At 43.8% G+C, this 14,102-nt stretch overlaps 1 protein-coding gene across 1 annotated transcript in view; it reads left to right on the forward strand.

Annotated features, from left to right (window-relative positions):
* Positions 1-14,102, forward strand: part of LOC126175119 (DNA damage-binding protein 1) — a 189,650-nt gene that overhangs the window by 53,308 nt on the left and 122,240 nt on the right. Inside the window, exon 3 of the mRNA XM_049921676.1 lies at positions 12,101-12,363. Coding sequence (XP_049777633.1) covers positions 12,101-12,363 — 263 coding nt within the window. The remainder of the gene's footprint in view (positions 1-12,100; positions 12,364-14,102) is intronic.

Consider the following 14,102-nt stretch of genomic DNA (forward strand, 5'->3'; position numbering starts at 1 on the left):
TGGGAGGAGGAGGAAAGATAGTGGGTAGGGCATTTCTCATTTCAGGGCACAACGAGAGGTAGTCAAAACCCTGGCGAAGAATGTAATTCAGTTGCTCCAGTCCTGGGTAGAACAGAGTCATGAGAGGAGTGCTACTATGTGGCCAGACGTTGGGGTTATGGGAGGTGCTGCGTGATTGGAAAGATAAGGCATGGGAGATGTTGTTGTACAAGATTGGGAGGGTAGTTATAATCTGTAAAGGCTTCACTGAAACCTCGGTATATTTCAAGAGAGACCACTAATCACTAAAGATGCAATGGCCATGGTGGCTAGGTTGTATGGAAAGGACTTCTTGGTGTGGAACGGGTGGAAACTGTCTAAGTGGAGGTATCGCTGGTAGTTAGTAGGTTTGATATGGTCAGAGGCACTGATACAGCCACCTTTGAGGTCGAGGTTAACATCGAGAAAGGTGGCTTGATGATGGGTTGAGTAGGATTAGATGAATTGGATTGGGGAGAAGATGCCGAGATTCTGGAGGAATTCTCACCCTTGATCAAGATCACAAAGATGTCATCAGTGAATCTGAAGCAGGTGAGGGGTTTGGGATTCAGGGTGTTTAGGAAAGATTCGTGTGGATGGCCTATGAATAGCTTGGCATTGGGTGGTGCCATGTGGGTGCCCATAGCCGTACACCGGATTTGTTTGTAGGTTATGCCTTCAAAGGAGAAGTGATTGTGGGTGAATATTTAGATCGTCATGGCGACTAGTACGTGGTAGGTGGTTGGTTTGAAATCCATCGGACATTAGGAAGGGTAGTATTCAATAGCAGTAAGGCCATGAGCATTATGGATGTTAGTCTAAAGTGAGGTGTCATTAATAGTGACAAGCAGGGCACCGTGTGGTAAGGGGACAGAAACTGTGGAGAGTCAGTGGAGGAAATGGTTGGTATCATTTGTGTAGAAGGCTAGGTTTACATATTGTAATTACCCTCCCATACTTGTACAAAAACATTTCCTGTGCCTTATCTTTCCAGTTACCCCACACCTCTTAAGGCCCCAATGTCTGTCTGCCCACAGAGGAGCATGCCTCTCATGAATCAATTCCACCAATGCACCCAGTCTTTTTCTATCTCTCCTTTTCCGCTAACCTCTCATTTCTCCCCCGCCCTCTGTCTAACCTCCTGACTGCACCTAACTGCCCCCCTCCCCACTTCATCCCTGCACGCTCCCAGCAGCACCTTACTTTCCCCCATCCAGTTTCCTCTCCCATAATGCCCTGTTGCTTGCAGTCTGGCTCCAGCTATCAGAGACTGTGGTCATGTGTGTGTGAGTTGCATTTGTGTGAGTGTGTGCATGTGTATATGTTGTCTAATTTTGACAGAGGCCTTGTTGGCCGAAAGGTAATTATGTGACAGTCCTTTTGTAGTGCCTTTCTGCAACTCAACATCTCCACTGTATGGTGAGTAGCAACTATCCTTTTCATTATACCATTACATTCCACCCTGGATCTCTCATTGTTTCATTTAAAACATTGCTTGCTAGTCCCTGTCTCCAGCTGCCTTTACCCCCTTTGTTACTCTCGCTCCAGCCTTACTCATGGCTTGTATCTCCCCACCTCACATGTCTCGTTCTTTCCATTTTCTGCTGCTCTCCCTCCATTCCCACTCCACTCCCCCCCTGCGGGTCTGAGGATTAGAATAGGCCCAATGTATTCCTGCCTGTCTTAAGAGTGACTTAAAGGAATCTCTCACTTTTCGGCCCTACAAGTTGAGGTTCCATTTTATGGTTTCACGTGCCACTTTCCAAATTCTAGAGAAGTGCGGGCCACATGGGGAAGAACTATTTGGGCAAGTACACTTCCGAGGTTTGTCATCTTCTTTCGTTGTCGCCTGTCCTATTTCACACCCATAACAACATTGGATTTCTCTGTGCCCAATATCCAGCATGGTAGACAGTCTGTTGTGGTGGGGGTGTCATGTACCCATTTGGTGGTAGCCCCCTGACAACACAGGCATCACACTGCTGATGCCTGAGCTGAAAACTCCCCACATATGCCAAGGAGTAGATGCCTGTCTTCCTGGGGCATCAGGACTCCTGGCAATGGCCTTCGTGCCAGTTGGCCCTTGCTGTGGCTGGGTGGCACCCGTGGGGAGAGCCCCCGATCGGAGTGGGTGGCATCAGGGCGGATGACCCGCAATGAAGCGGACTAAATCATCTCTTGCTGGTGACTGTACAGTGCCAGCAGTCTCTATGAAGGGCAAGATTGAGTAAAACACTGACAGGTATGACCCTAAATCGTTTCCCTCCCTCGCTACACCATGGGAGGAACGTAGAGCTACAGAAAGAAGAGAGCCATATTCGCCTTGGTATTTAGTCTGTAGCAGAATGGACAGGGACTCCTTTCTACCTGCGAAGCCTCAATTTTTGTTGAACATCTTGAGGATAAGTTTGGAGAAGTGACAGCGCATTTGAAGATGATAAGCGGTGCAGTCTTGATTCAGACAGCATCTCCAGCCCAATCCAGGATGTTACTCACTTGTGATGGGCTGGGTGATATTCCTGTTTCCGTTACTCCCCATAAAAGTCTCAACTGGTCCAGGGGATTATTTTCAATCACGACTTCCTCTTGCAGTGTGATGACGAGCTCCATGCCAATCTAGAACGGGGGTGTGTTCATTTCATCTGGCACATTTACAGGGAGCCCAAAGATAACAGGGTTGCTACCGGTGCCTTCATCTTGGCATTTGAGGGTTATTCATTGCCTGAAAAGGTCAAGCTGATGGTTCACTGCTGTTCCTCCCACTATGCGGTGCTTTATGTGCTGGAAATTTGGGCACACATCTTCCCGCTGCACTTCCAGCGCCACATGTCGAGACTGCAGACGTTCACTGCATCCAGATACTCCATGTGCGCCTCCTCCCACATACATCAACTGTGGAGAGCAGCACTCTCCCTGCTCGCCAGACTGCACAGTACTCCAAAAGGAGCAGAAAATCATGGAGTACAAGACCCTGGATTGGTTGACTTACCAAGAGCGATTACACCCCGTTCGGTTGATGTCCACATACGCTGTAGCTACATTACCATCGCCATCACAAGTACCAGTCATAACGCACTCTGTGCCATGAACAGTGGGCCCTCTGGGCCTCCAGAATACATCCGCTCCCTTGGTGGTAGGGGGAAAAATTGCCTTCTGTTGCTCCCAAAGTACCTACCTCAGGAGCAAGGCCACCCCCAAATGCAGGGGACATAGGTCCCCTCCCCCCAGCCGGAGAAGCAACAGCCTCCTCCAGCTCCTCTCAAGTGGAAGGGGTCCCTTGGGACCCTCTCTCCCAAGGTCTCCACTAATCTCACAGCGGACACTCGCCTGTGGCTAAAGAAGCCAAAAGCTGCTGGACAAAGAGCTTCATAGTCTTCCTCCGTGCTTGAATCTACTTCAAAGAAGTCCTTCCAGCAAGCCTCCAAAGAGAAGTGAGAGGACAAGCAAACAAAGAAGTCTACTAAGAAAAAGGACCCTCCAGTGGCCCCAACACCACCACTCCCTACCAATTCCACATCTGCAGGTGTGGTAGAGATCTTAGAATCCCATGAGGACCTGGATCTCACTGATGCCTCACGCGCAATAGGAATGGATACAAATACTCAATCGGTGGCAGCAGATGATCCCGAGTCATAACCTGCCTTGTTGCATGCTTCATGCCTTCCCAGACTCATGATATCATCATCCTCCAGTGGAATTGCTCCGGTTTTTGCCATCACCTGGCTGAGCTACGGCAACTGTTAAGCTTTACACCTGCTTTCTGCATTCCTCTCCAGGAAACCTGGTCCCCTGCCGTCTGTGGCTATAGAGGATATTACAAGAGCCGTAGCGACTATAATAGTGTGTCAGGTGGAGTTTGTGTCTATGTCCTGAACTCGGTATGTCTGCAACGTATATCTTGCTACAGGTGTTGCAGTACCCTTGAATGTATTAGCTGCACTGATTGATCAACTCCCTAAACCTTCCCTACTTTTGGGAGAGTTTAACCCCATAACTCCTTGTGGGGTGGCACCATGCTTACTGGCTGAGGTAGAGATGTCGAAACTTTCCTGTCTCAACTCGACCTCTGCCTCCTAAATACTGGAGCCCCCACACATTTCAGTGTGGCTCATGGCACTTACTTGGCCATCAATTTAGCCCTCTGCAGCCCAGGACTTCTCCCATCTGTCCACTGGAGAGCCCACAATGACTTGTGGTAGTGACCACTTTCCCATCTTCTTGTCACTCCCCCAGCGCAATTCCCCCTGACACCTACCAAGATGGGCTTTAAACAAGGCAGACTGGGAAGCTTTCACCTCTGCTGTCACCTTAGTATCCCTCCCAAATGGTACCATCGATATGGTAGTTGAGTGGGTCACTAGAACAATCATTTCTGCAGAGGCAAACATGATCCCTTGTTATTTATGGTGCCCTGGCTAAAGTCAGTACCTTGGTGGTCACTGGAAATCACTGAGGCCATCAATTAGCGTCAGCAAGCTCTACAGCGACATATAAAGTACCCTTCCATAGAGCATGTAATAGCTTTTAAATGGCTCCATGCCCACATTTGCCAACTTATAAAAAGACAGAAACAGAAATGTTGGGAGAGGTACGTCTTGACCATTCAGTGCCGTACATCACTTTCCCAAGTCTGGTCAAAGATCAGATGTGTTTGCGAGTACCAGACCCTGACAGGTGTCACTATCATTAACATCAATGACGTATTATTTATTGATGCAAACACAATTGCTGAGCACTATGCTCAAGCGTCTGCATTGGAGAATTATCGCCCAGCATTTTACTCCCTCAAACGACAGATTTAAAGGAAAGCCCTCTTGTTCGCTGAACATCACAGTGTATCCTATAATGCTCCATTTACAGAGTGGGAGCTCCTCAGTGTCCTTGCACATTGACCCGACACAGCACCTGGGCCAGATTGGATCCACAGTCAGATGATCAAACATCTCTCGTCTGACTACAAGCTACATCTCCTTGTCATCTTCAACCAGATCTGCTGCAATGGCATCTCTCCATCACAGTGGCGAGAGAGCACCATCATTCTAGTGCTGAAACCCGGCAAATGCCCGCTTGATGTGGATAGTTATCGGCTCATCAGCCTCACCAACATTCTTTGTAAGCTGTTAGAACGTGTGGTAAGTAGGCGGTTGTGTTGGGTCCTGGAGTCACATGGCCTACTGGCTGCATGCTGGGGTGGTTTTCGCCAGGGTCGCTGTACCACTGATAATCTAGTTTCCCTCAAGTCTGCCATGCGAACAGCCTTTTCCAGACACCAACACCTGGTTGCCGTCTTTTTTTATTTACAAAAGGCTTACAATACAACCTGGCTACATCGTATCCTTGCTTCCATACTTTGTGTCCAAGTTGGTGCCTCCCAAAGTTCCCCCCATATCCAGGAAAATGGGGTCCCGCAGGGCTCTGTATTGAGTGTATCTCAATTTTTAGTGGCCATTGACGGTCTAGCAGCAGCTGTCGGGCTATCCTTCTCACCTTCTCTGTATGCAGATGATTTCTGCATTTCGTACTGCTCCTCCAGTACCGATGTTGCTGAGTGGCACCTACAGGGAGCCATCCACAAGGCACAGTCATGGGCTCTAGCCCACGGAATCCAGTTTTCAGCTGTGAAGTTGTATGTTATGCAATTCTGCCGGAGTCGTACCATCCATCTGGAGCCAGAACTTTACCTTAATGATGATCCACTCATTGTAATGGAGACATATCGATTCTTATGACTGGTTTTTGACACAGATTCCTTATCTTCATCAGCTGAAGCAGAAATGCTCGCAGCACCTCAATGACCTCTGCTGCCTGAGCAACACTTTCTGGGGTGCAGATCACTCAACGCTGCTGCAACTGTACAGAGCCCTTGTTCCATCCCACCTTGACTATGGGAGTCTGGTTTATGGTTTGGCGGCACCCTTGGCATTGTGTTTACTCGACCCAGTGCGCCACACTGGCATTCGAATGGCAACAGGAGCTTTTAGCAAGAGTCCGGTGACCAGCTTCCTGGTGGAGGCCGGAGTCCCTGCATTGAAGGTTAGGCGTGCACAACTGCTCGCCAGTTACATTGCGCATGTTTGTAGTTCTTCTGGGCATCCGAATTACTGTCTCCTTTTCCCAACCACGGCAGTTCATCTCCTGCATCGGAGGCCCAGGTCAGGGCTTAAGATAGCAGTTTGCATCTGATCTCTTCTATGTGAAGTGGAGTCCTTGCCTTTACCACCTATACTCAAGGTCCATTCACATACACCTCCACAGCTTACACCTAGGCCAAAGCTTTGCCTGGACTTCACTTGGTTCTAAGGACTCGGGTAACACCGCAGCTCTCCATTGTCACTTCCTCTCGACTCTTGACATGTACTGGGATCATGAAGTGGTTTACACCGACAGCTCGATGGCTGATGGTCACGTTGCCTTTCTATATGTTCATGTAGGACATATTGAACTGCACTCCTTGCCAGATGGCTGCAGTGTTTTCACTGCAGAGCTGGCGGCCATTTCTTGTGCTGTTCAGCGCATCGACTCATGCTCTGGCAAGTCATTTCTTCTCTGTACTGACTCCTTGAGCAGCCTACAAGCTATCAACCAGTGCTACCACCACAATGCTTTCCTAACAATAATCCAGGAGTCCGTATATGCCCTGGAGTGGTCCAGTCATTCTGTGGTGTTTGTATGGATGCCAGGCTATGTCAGAATCCCAGGAAACGAACTTGCCGACAGGCGGGTGAAACAGGTTACAAGGAAATGCTTATGGACATCGGCATCCCCGTAACTGACCTGTGATCTTGATTACACCACAAGGTTTTTCAGCTTTGGCAGATGGAATGGCATAATCCCAGTGCGCACCACAAACTGCGTACCATTAAGGAGACTATGAATGTGTGGGAGTCCTCCATGCGGGGTTCTTGAAGGGACTCTGTGGTTTTCTGCCGGTTCCGCATTGGCCATATATGGCTAGTACATGGCTACCTCCTCCGTCGCGAGGACCCACTTCGGTGTCACTGTGGCTCACATGTGACAGTCATCAACATTTTGCTGGAATGCCCACTTTTAGCTCCTATGTGGTGGACTTTAACCTTCCCAGCACCCTACCTTCGGTTTTGGGCGAAAATGCCTCAACAGAAAATTTAGTTTTACGTTTTACATTTACTTGTGAGGGCCTTTTTTTTTATCGTACTGGCTAATGGTGGGCATTTAGCTTCCCTCAATGTCTGCCACCCTCCTTCCATTTTAACTCTGTCGCGCTTTCTTTGCATTTGTTTGTCTTTGTGGTCATCTTTTTTCCCTATATGTGTTCACTTTGCCTTGTTTTTTGGGAGGGTCATGTGTTGCAGAGTGGCTGGCTCATCCTCTTATTATTGTGATCAGCCAGCCCATCTGCTCTATGGTTTTAATACCTTCTACTTTTCCGTTTGATGTATGTTTTCCCATTTTTTGTTCATTCCAATCGTTTTATTTTTAGGTGTGGTTCCCCATTCCTTTTCCCACTTTTACTTTCTATAATGTACTTTGCGTGTTTTTGTACCTTGAGCCTTGCTTGCAGTAGGAGAAAGGGACTGTTGACCCTGTTGTGTGATCCCTTTATACAACAAACCAACCCTCTCTCCCACCACCGCAGCCTCCGATCTCCCACCACTCTTGGATCAAGGCACTGATGACTTTGCTGTTTGTTTCCCCCCCCCCCCCCCTCCTCCTCCCCCTTCCAACCAAAATTAGTCAATTAACTATCCTGTCCCCACCGCTGCTGTGTCCCTGCATGCTCCCACAGGCAGCATTGCATCACCTTCCTCCAAGACTAACATTACCCTTTCCCCCTTCCATCCATGCCTCTTCTGTATCCCAGTACCCATCCCAGTGAGACAACAGCGCCCAGAGATGACAGTAACCATGTGTGCATGAGTTTGTGTGTGTGGGTGGGTGTGTGTGTGGGGGGGGGGATACACACGCGCGCATGTTTGTTTAGGCATGCTCACAGTAATTCTTTCTCTCCTAATTTATATAGTTTTTCTGTCCTGGATTTTCCGTTGTTTATTACAACATCCTTACGATAGTAGTAAAGGTGGCCAGATTAAAGAAAGAATGTTCTAATACATAAGGGATGACAGCTATTGGAGGTACTTTTGGTGGTTGGTGGACTTGTTATGGATGGAGCTTTTATGGAGGGATCAGAGAGGTGAAGATTAACATCCAAGAAGGTGGAGTATGAAGCTGATGAGGACCAGGTGAAATGGAAGGGGTTTTATTTGGTATTTACATGGCTATTGCCCACTCAGCATATCAGTTATATGCTGTTAGGTAACTTTTACTCCTTCTGTTTCTGTATTCCATCAGTTCTCTCCACCATCATATTAATATTGCTTCTGTGGCTACTTTATATCCCATTACTGTGTTTTATCAATCCTTTGTCCTTATCTCATATTCTACAACTATTTTATCTTTCTCTCATTGTTTGTCTATATATTTCCTAGTTTTCCTTCTGATCTTTCTTATGCGCACAAGTTACCACCTCCCAATATTGTTCGTATGTCCGTCCTTCTGATTGGAATTTTGTATTTATGGGAATCCACTGCATCCAGATGTTTAATAAATGTAAACATGGTCTGTAATAGACTGTCATGTGAGTTTTATTTAATCATGAGATTAGCTAATTTTGATTATTTGTCATTGTCAAGCACATGTAGAACCAACATGGAAAAGAACTGCACTGTCTGCATACATTGCCATGTATAAATAACACTTTACATACCTCATTTTTGCCTCGTGATGACTGGGTGTTGTGTGATGTCCTTAGGTTAGTTAGGTTTAAGTAGTTCTAAGTTCTAGGGGACTGATGACCATAGATGTTAAGTCCCATAGTGCTCAGAGCCATTTGAACCATTTGAACACCTCATTTTAAGATAAAACAATACTGCACAAATATCTTACAACCACATGGTAACTGACAGCAGCTGGTAATTTGCTGTCACAGATTCACATTCGTCCAAAGACAGGACTCTCGATAGCACATATCATATGCACATTACAAATATTGCTTGCGTTCCAGACTTTGTTGATGTCATGTATAAAAACAGTCAGCAACCAAAGAATACATTAAGGGCATACAAATGGACATAAAATATGACGGTGGTTTGGAAAGTTCTTGGAATCACCACGAGAGGTCAGTGCCAGCGCAACAAGTTGTTCACATGATATTCATTGGACTGTTGCCTGTAAACACGTGCCACATCAGTATTCTTGGAAGAGAGTTGTGGCAGTGACATGGCTCTGTTGTTGTTCCCGCATAGTGATTTGCGAAAATGGAAAAAATTGAGATTCAAGCAATGATTAAGTACTTCATAAAGAAATCTATGAAAGCAAAGGACATTCATGGTGATTTCCATAATACACTGGGGGACTCTTCTCCTCTTCATATTCAACTGTTGCCAAGTGGACAAATGAATTTAAATTTGGTCGCGAGAGCTAAGATGATGATCTGCGTGGTGATCAGCCAAGATGTGTCACTGCTCCTGAAATCATTGCAGAAGTGCACAAAATGGTCATGTAAGATCGCCGATTGAAAGTGCGTGAAATTGCTCACACATGCCAGATGTCATCTGAAAGGGTATATCACATTTTAACTGAAAAATTAGAAATGACATAATTATTTGCAAGATGGGTGCTGTGACTCTTGACGCTGGATCAAAAACATTGTGCCATCACCATGGCAGAATTACATGATCTAAGGTATGAATTATTGCCACATCTGCCTTATTCACCTGATATGGCTCTGCCAGACTTCCATCTCTTCCCAAAACTGAAGATTTTTCTTAGTGAACAAAGATTCACTTCAAACGATGAATTGATAGCCGAAGTTCACAACTATTTTACAGACCTGGAGAAAACTCATTTTTGAGATGGGATCAAGGCACTGGAACATCGTTGGACCAAGTGCATTCGTCTACAAGGAGACTACATTGAAAAATAAGTGTTTCAGTCATGTAAGTACTTTTTTTCTATTCCATTTCAAGGACTTTTCAGACTACCCTCGTATTATATACACTACATGGCATATCACCAGGTAAACTACACTACTTTAAAACATAATATTAACAAAAATAAACATGATTTACATACAGAATTGCACAAATAATAGAATACTCTATCAACTGCTGGCGTGCCAGGTATAATGACTCATTATGCTATAAGTTATCAGTGTCTTGAAGCTATTTCTAGATACCCAGGAGCCAGACCTGACTACTTGTACAGAAAGGTAACTCGCAGATTTTAAAAAAATTTTTTTTATTTCACGCATTGTATTTTGGTGTTACTCTTACTTGTGTGGCCACAAAACCCTTCCTGCTTTTGTACTTACCTCATATATATTTTTGTTAGTATGATGTATTAAAATAAAGTAGTTTACCCAGTGATATGCCATGTACTGTATATAATATTTTATATCCATTTGTATGCCCTTAATGTATTATTTGGTCACTGGTAGTTTTTATACATGACATCAACTAAGTCTGGCACGCCAGCAATATATGTAATGTGCCTATGATATGTGCTATCAAGAGTCTTCAGTCTTTGGATGAATGCGAATCTGTGACAACAAATTACCAGCTGCTGTGTCCGCCTCTGTAGCACAGCGGTAGCGTTACTGCCTACCACGCGAGGGGGCCCCAGGTTCGATTCCCAGCAGGGGACTGGGTGTTGTGTGTCCTTAATCACCATTTTCATCATCATTGACACACAAGTCCCCAAAGTGGCGCCAACTAAAAAGACTTGCAATACAGTGACCGAACCCCAAAGGGGATATCCCGGCCAATAAATGCCATACGATCATTTCATTTACCAGCTGCTGTCAGTTAGCATGTGGTTGTAAGAAATTTGTGCAGCAATGTTAATATAATAAACACTAATACAAAATGAAATGTAAAGAATCGATTTAATGTTGTGTTATCAACAGCAAATCCTCTTAATGTGAGTTGTGTAAAGTGTTATTTATACATGGCAACATACGCAGACAACGTAGTGATTTTCCATATTGGTTTTATAGGTACTTGACAGTGACAAATAGTCGAAAGTAGCTAATCACATGATTAAATAAAAATTACATTACAACCTACTAAGGACCATGTTTACTACGTTTATTAAACTTCTGATTGGAGGTTTGATGGACTTAAGCTGTTCACTTACGTAATAAAATGACACCTACAGCTGTCCTTACCATGTTATTTATTATGACTACCAGTTTTGGTGCTCCAGCGCACCATCTTCAGGCCTTAACTGATGCTGAGGGGGTTAACCCCAGTCGTATACAACGATTTATCTGTGGTAACATCTATTAACTGATTTTTTCAGACTACCTGTAACAACAATGTTGTGTCTCCAATTGATTGGTTCAGGTTCATTGACAATATCTCCATGATCTGATCCAGGACAAAGGCACTCTACAATCATTCCTCCACCATCTCACACTCTCGTATCTGTTCCACCTGGTCCACTTTGGCCTTGGTTGTCATCTTCCGGGACGTTATTCTTGACTTTCCTGATGGCTCCCTAAAATGTCTGTCTGTATAAAGCCCATCAAATATCAACAGCACCTCCACTTCGATATCTGCCATCCATTTTATAATAAAATGGTGTTCGGTAATTCTCCTGGCTTCAGTCTCCAGGAGGCCCTGTCCTACACCCTCCTCTGTTGCTCTGCCTCCCACTTTACTGCAATAATCTCCATTCCACTTCTCTCTTCACAGTGTCCCCGTTTCCTCAGTTCCTTCTCACCTCACCCTCTCCACCTTCCTCCAAACCCACTCTTCTACTTCATTGCGTGCCGTACCAAATTTCTTGCTGCCTCTCCCTCCCTGCCAGCAGCATTCCTCCTTTCCAACATTCCCTTGTCCTCCATATCTCCTTACTCCTTTTACCCATTCCATTGGACACTTGGACGCTACTACTACTACTACTACTACTACAACCACAACCACCGTAAAATTAAATTTATTCTTATGATTCTTACTGGATAGCCTTCCTAAGTAGTAGTTTTATGTTCATGTAATTATTAATATAAATTTGTACAATAATTATGCCATTTTCAAATTTACAGAATGAGACTAAAGACTTACTGTTCATTGTAACTGCAAGGTACAATGCAATGATACTGGAATGTGTTGGAGAAGGTGACAACCTTGAAATAATAACTAAAGCTCATGGTAATGTAGCAGACAGAATAGGAAAACCTTCAGAGACGGGAATAATAGCTGTAATTGATCCAGAAGCCCGAGTTATTGGTCTTCGTCTTTATGATGGCCTATTCAAAATAATACCTCTTGAAAAAGACAACAGTGAGCTGAAAGCTTCAAGTATAAGGTATATTTGTTTGTTCTTATTTATTTTATTTTTTGTTCCATGGAACAATTGTAAAATTACCATTTAATCCTAGGAATTGCACTGTAGTAAATGGAATGCCTCCACACAGATATGAAGTAGAATGTTAGTAATAATGAACACAGAATTTAGGACATCTTGTATCATTCACGTCACGACAGTTAAAGGTATGTACAATTACTATTTTGAATGCTGTGCCAGTAATTAAATATTTAAATGATAATTTTGTTTGTCAGTTTTATGGACAAAAAGTACTTCTGTATGTTTGTTGAATCAGGATTATTCACTCTCATGAATTTAATATTGCTTGTTAGGGAACTGAAAACTTTGGTACTGGTATACTGGACCAGTGTCTGTGTTAACAACAGATTCAGTAGTTCACAGTGGAGATCAGTCTTTTGCCTAGTCTTATTTCAATGGTATAGTATTTTTCATAGGCAGGGGAGTTATTTACAACATAACCTACAAGAGAATATATGTATTGTGATGTGGTCATGATTTCAAATTGCTGCTTCCCCCCCCCCCCCCCCCCTCCCCGCCTCTCCTTACCCCTTGAAGTTGGCACATTGTGCAGAGCATTGTATCTCACCACATTAGTGGAATGGAAAAAAGCCAATATATGCTGATTTAGAGACAGTGTTTAGTGTCTGGAGTATGTGATGTCCCCAATTCAGTTTACACTCTAAGGTAACTCCCAAACATTTTGCAGGGTTTATTTGCTTTATTAGTTAATTGTTATGCATAACATCAATTTCTTTTGGGTGGTTATGGTTTGTGTGGAACTGAATGAAGCTAGTTTCATTGAGAATGAGTTTATAGTGAAAAGCACCATAACTTCTTGGAGTGTGTCATTGTCATCACATTTTAAGCCATTGATAGACACATTACTCACCACCGAACGTAGTTAAAGTTTCATAGTTTGCTTATTGATACAGATGGATCATTAACAATACAGCAAGAGCCAGAGTACAGACACCCGAGGAACTCCTTGCTGGAGTACCCCAGTCAGCGAGTACTGCATCTCATGAACTGCTTTCATAACATGTAGAATTGCCAGTTGCATACTATCTTTGAAGTATTATTTTTAACAAATTAATTTTTGTTCCCATGATTCTATAGAGAATATTTGGATCATTCCATACCAAGTGGCCTAGAGGTTTCTGCATGACCTTCACAGAGTATGATGATATTTTGTATCAACTTTTAAACATGTCCCCAGTAAAAGTGAGTAAAATTTCATGATCACTAATTCAATACTTCTGGAGGTAGTCATTTGTTTGACCCCATAGTGCAGCTATCAACAGTAAACCCTTTAGTTTTTGACAACTTCGAGACATAATGTCTCTGCCAATACTTTCTTCAGAGTAACTAAACTAGGCTGCATTGTATGACTTTTGTACGTTCTAAAGCGAAATAATAAAAAAAATATTTTCTGAGTAATTTTTGTATGGCTAATCTGCAGAAAAGTCATATGAACAAAATAGAAGCTAAAAAACGTGAAGTTTAGCTTTTTATATTTCCAAAAATAGCTGTGGTATAAACCTGAAACTTGAAACTTACAAACTTATCAGTTTAGGGTCTTAGAATATAAAACTTCATTCTTCTACTTCTTTCCAGTAGTTTACAAATTGAGGGCAAAAATGACAGTTTTTCTAAAATGCCTTTTTTTTGCCCACTTTTATAAAAGTGTCATCTGAAAACTCTTTTAAACCAATTTCATT

The sequence above is a fragment of the Schistocerca cancellata genome, chromosome 1 (genome assembly GCF_023864275.1).
Source record: "Schistocerca cancellata isolate TAMUIC-IGC-003103 chromosome 1, iqSchCanc2.1, whole genome shotgun sequence".
In the NCBI taxonomy this organism is placed as follows: Eukaryota; Metazoa; Arthropoda; class Insecta; order Orthoptera; family Acrididae; genus Schistocerca; species Schistocerca cancellata.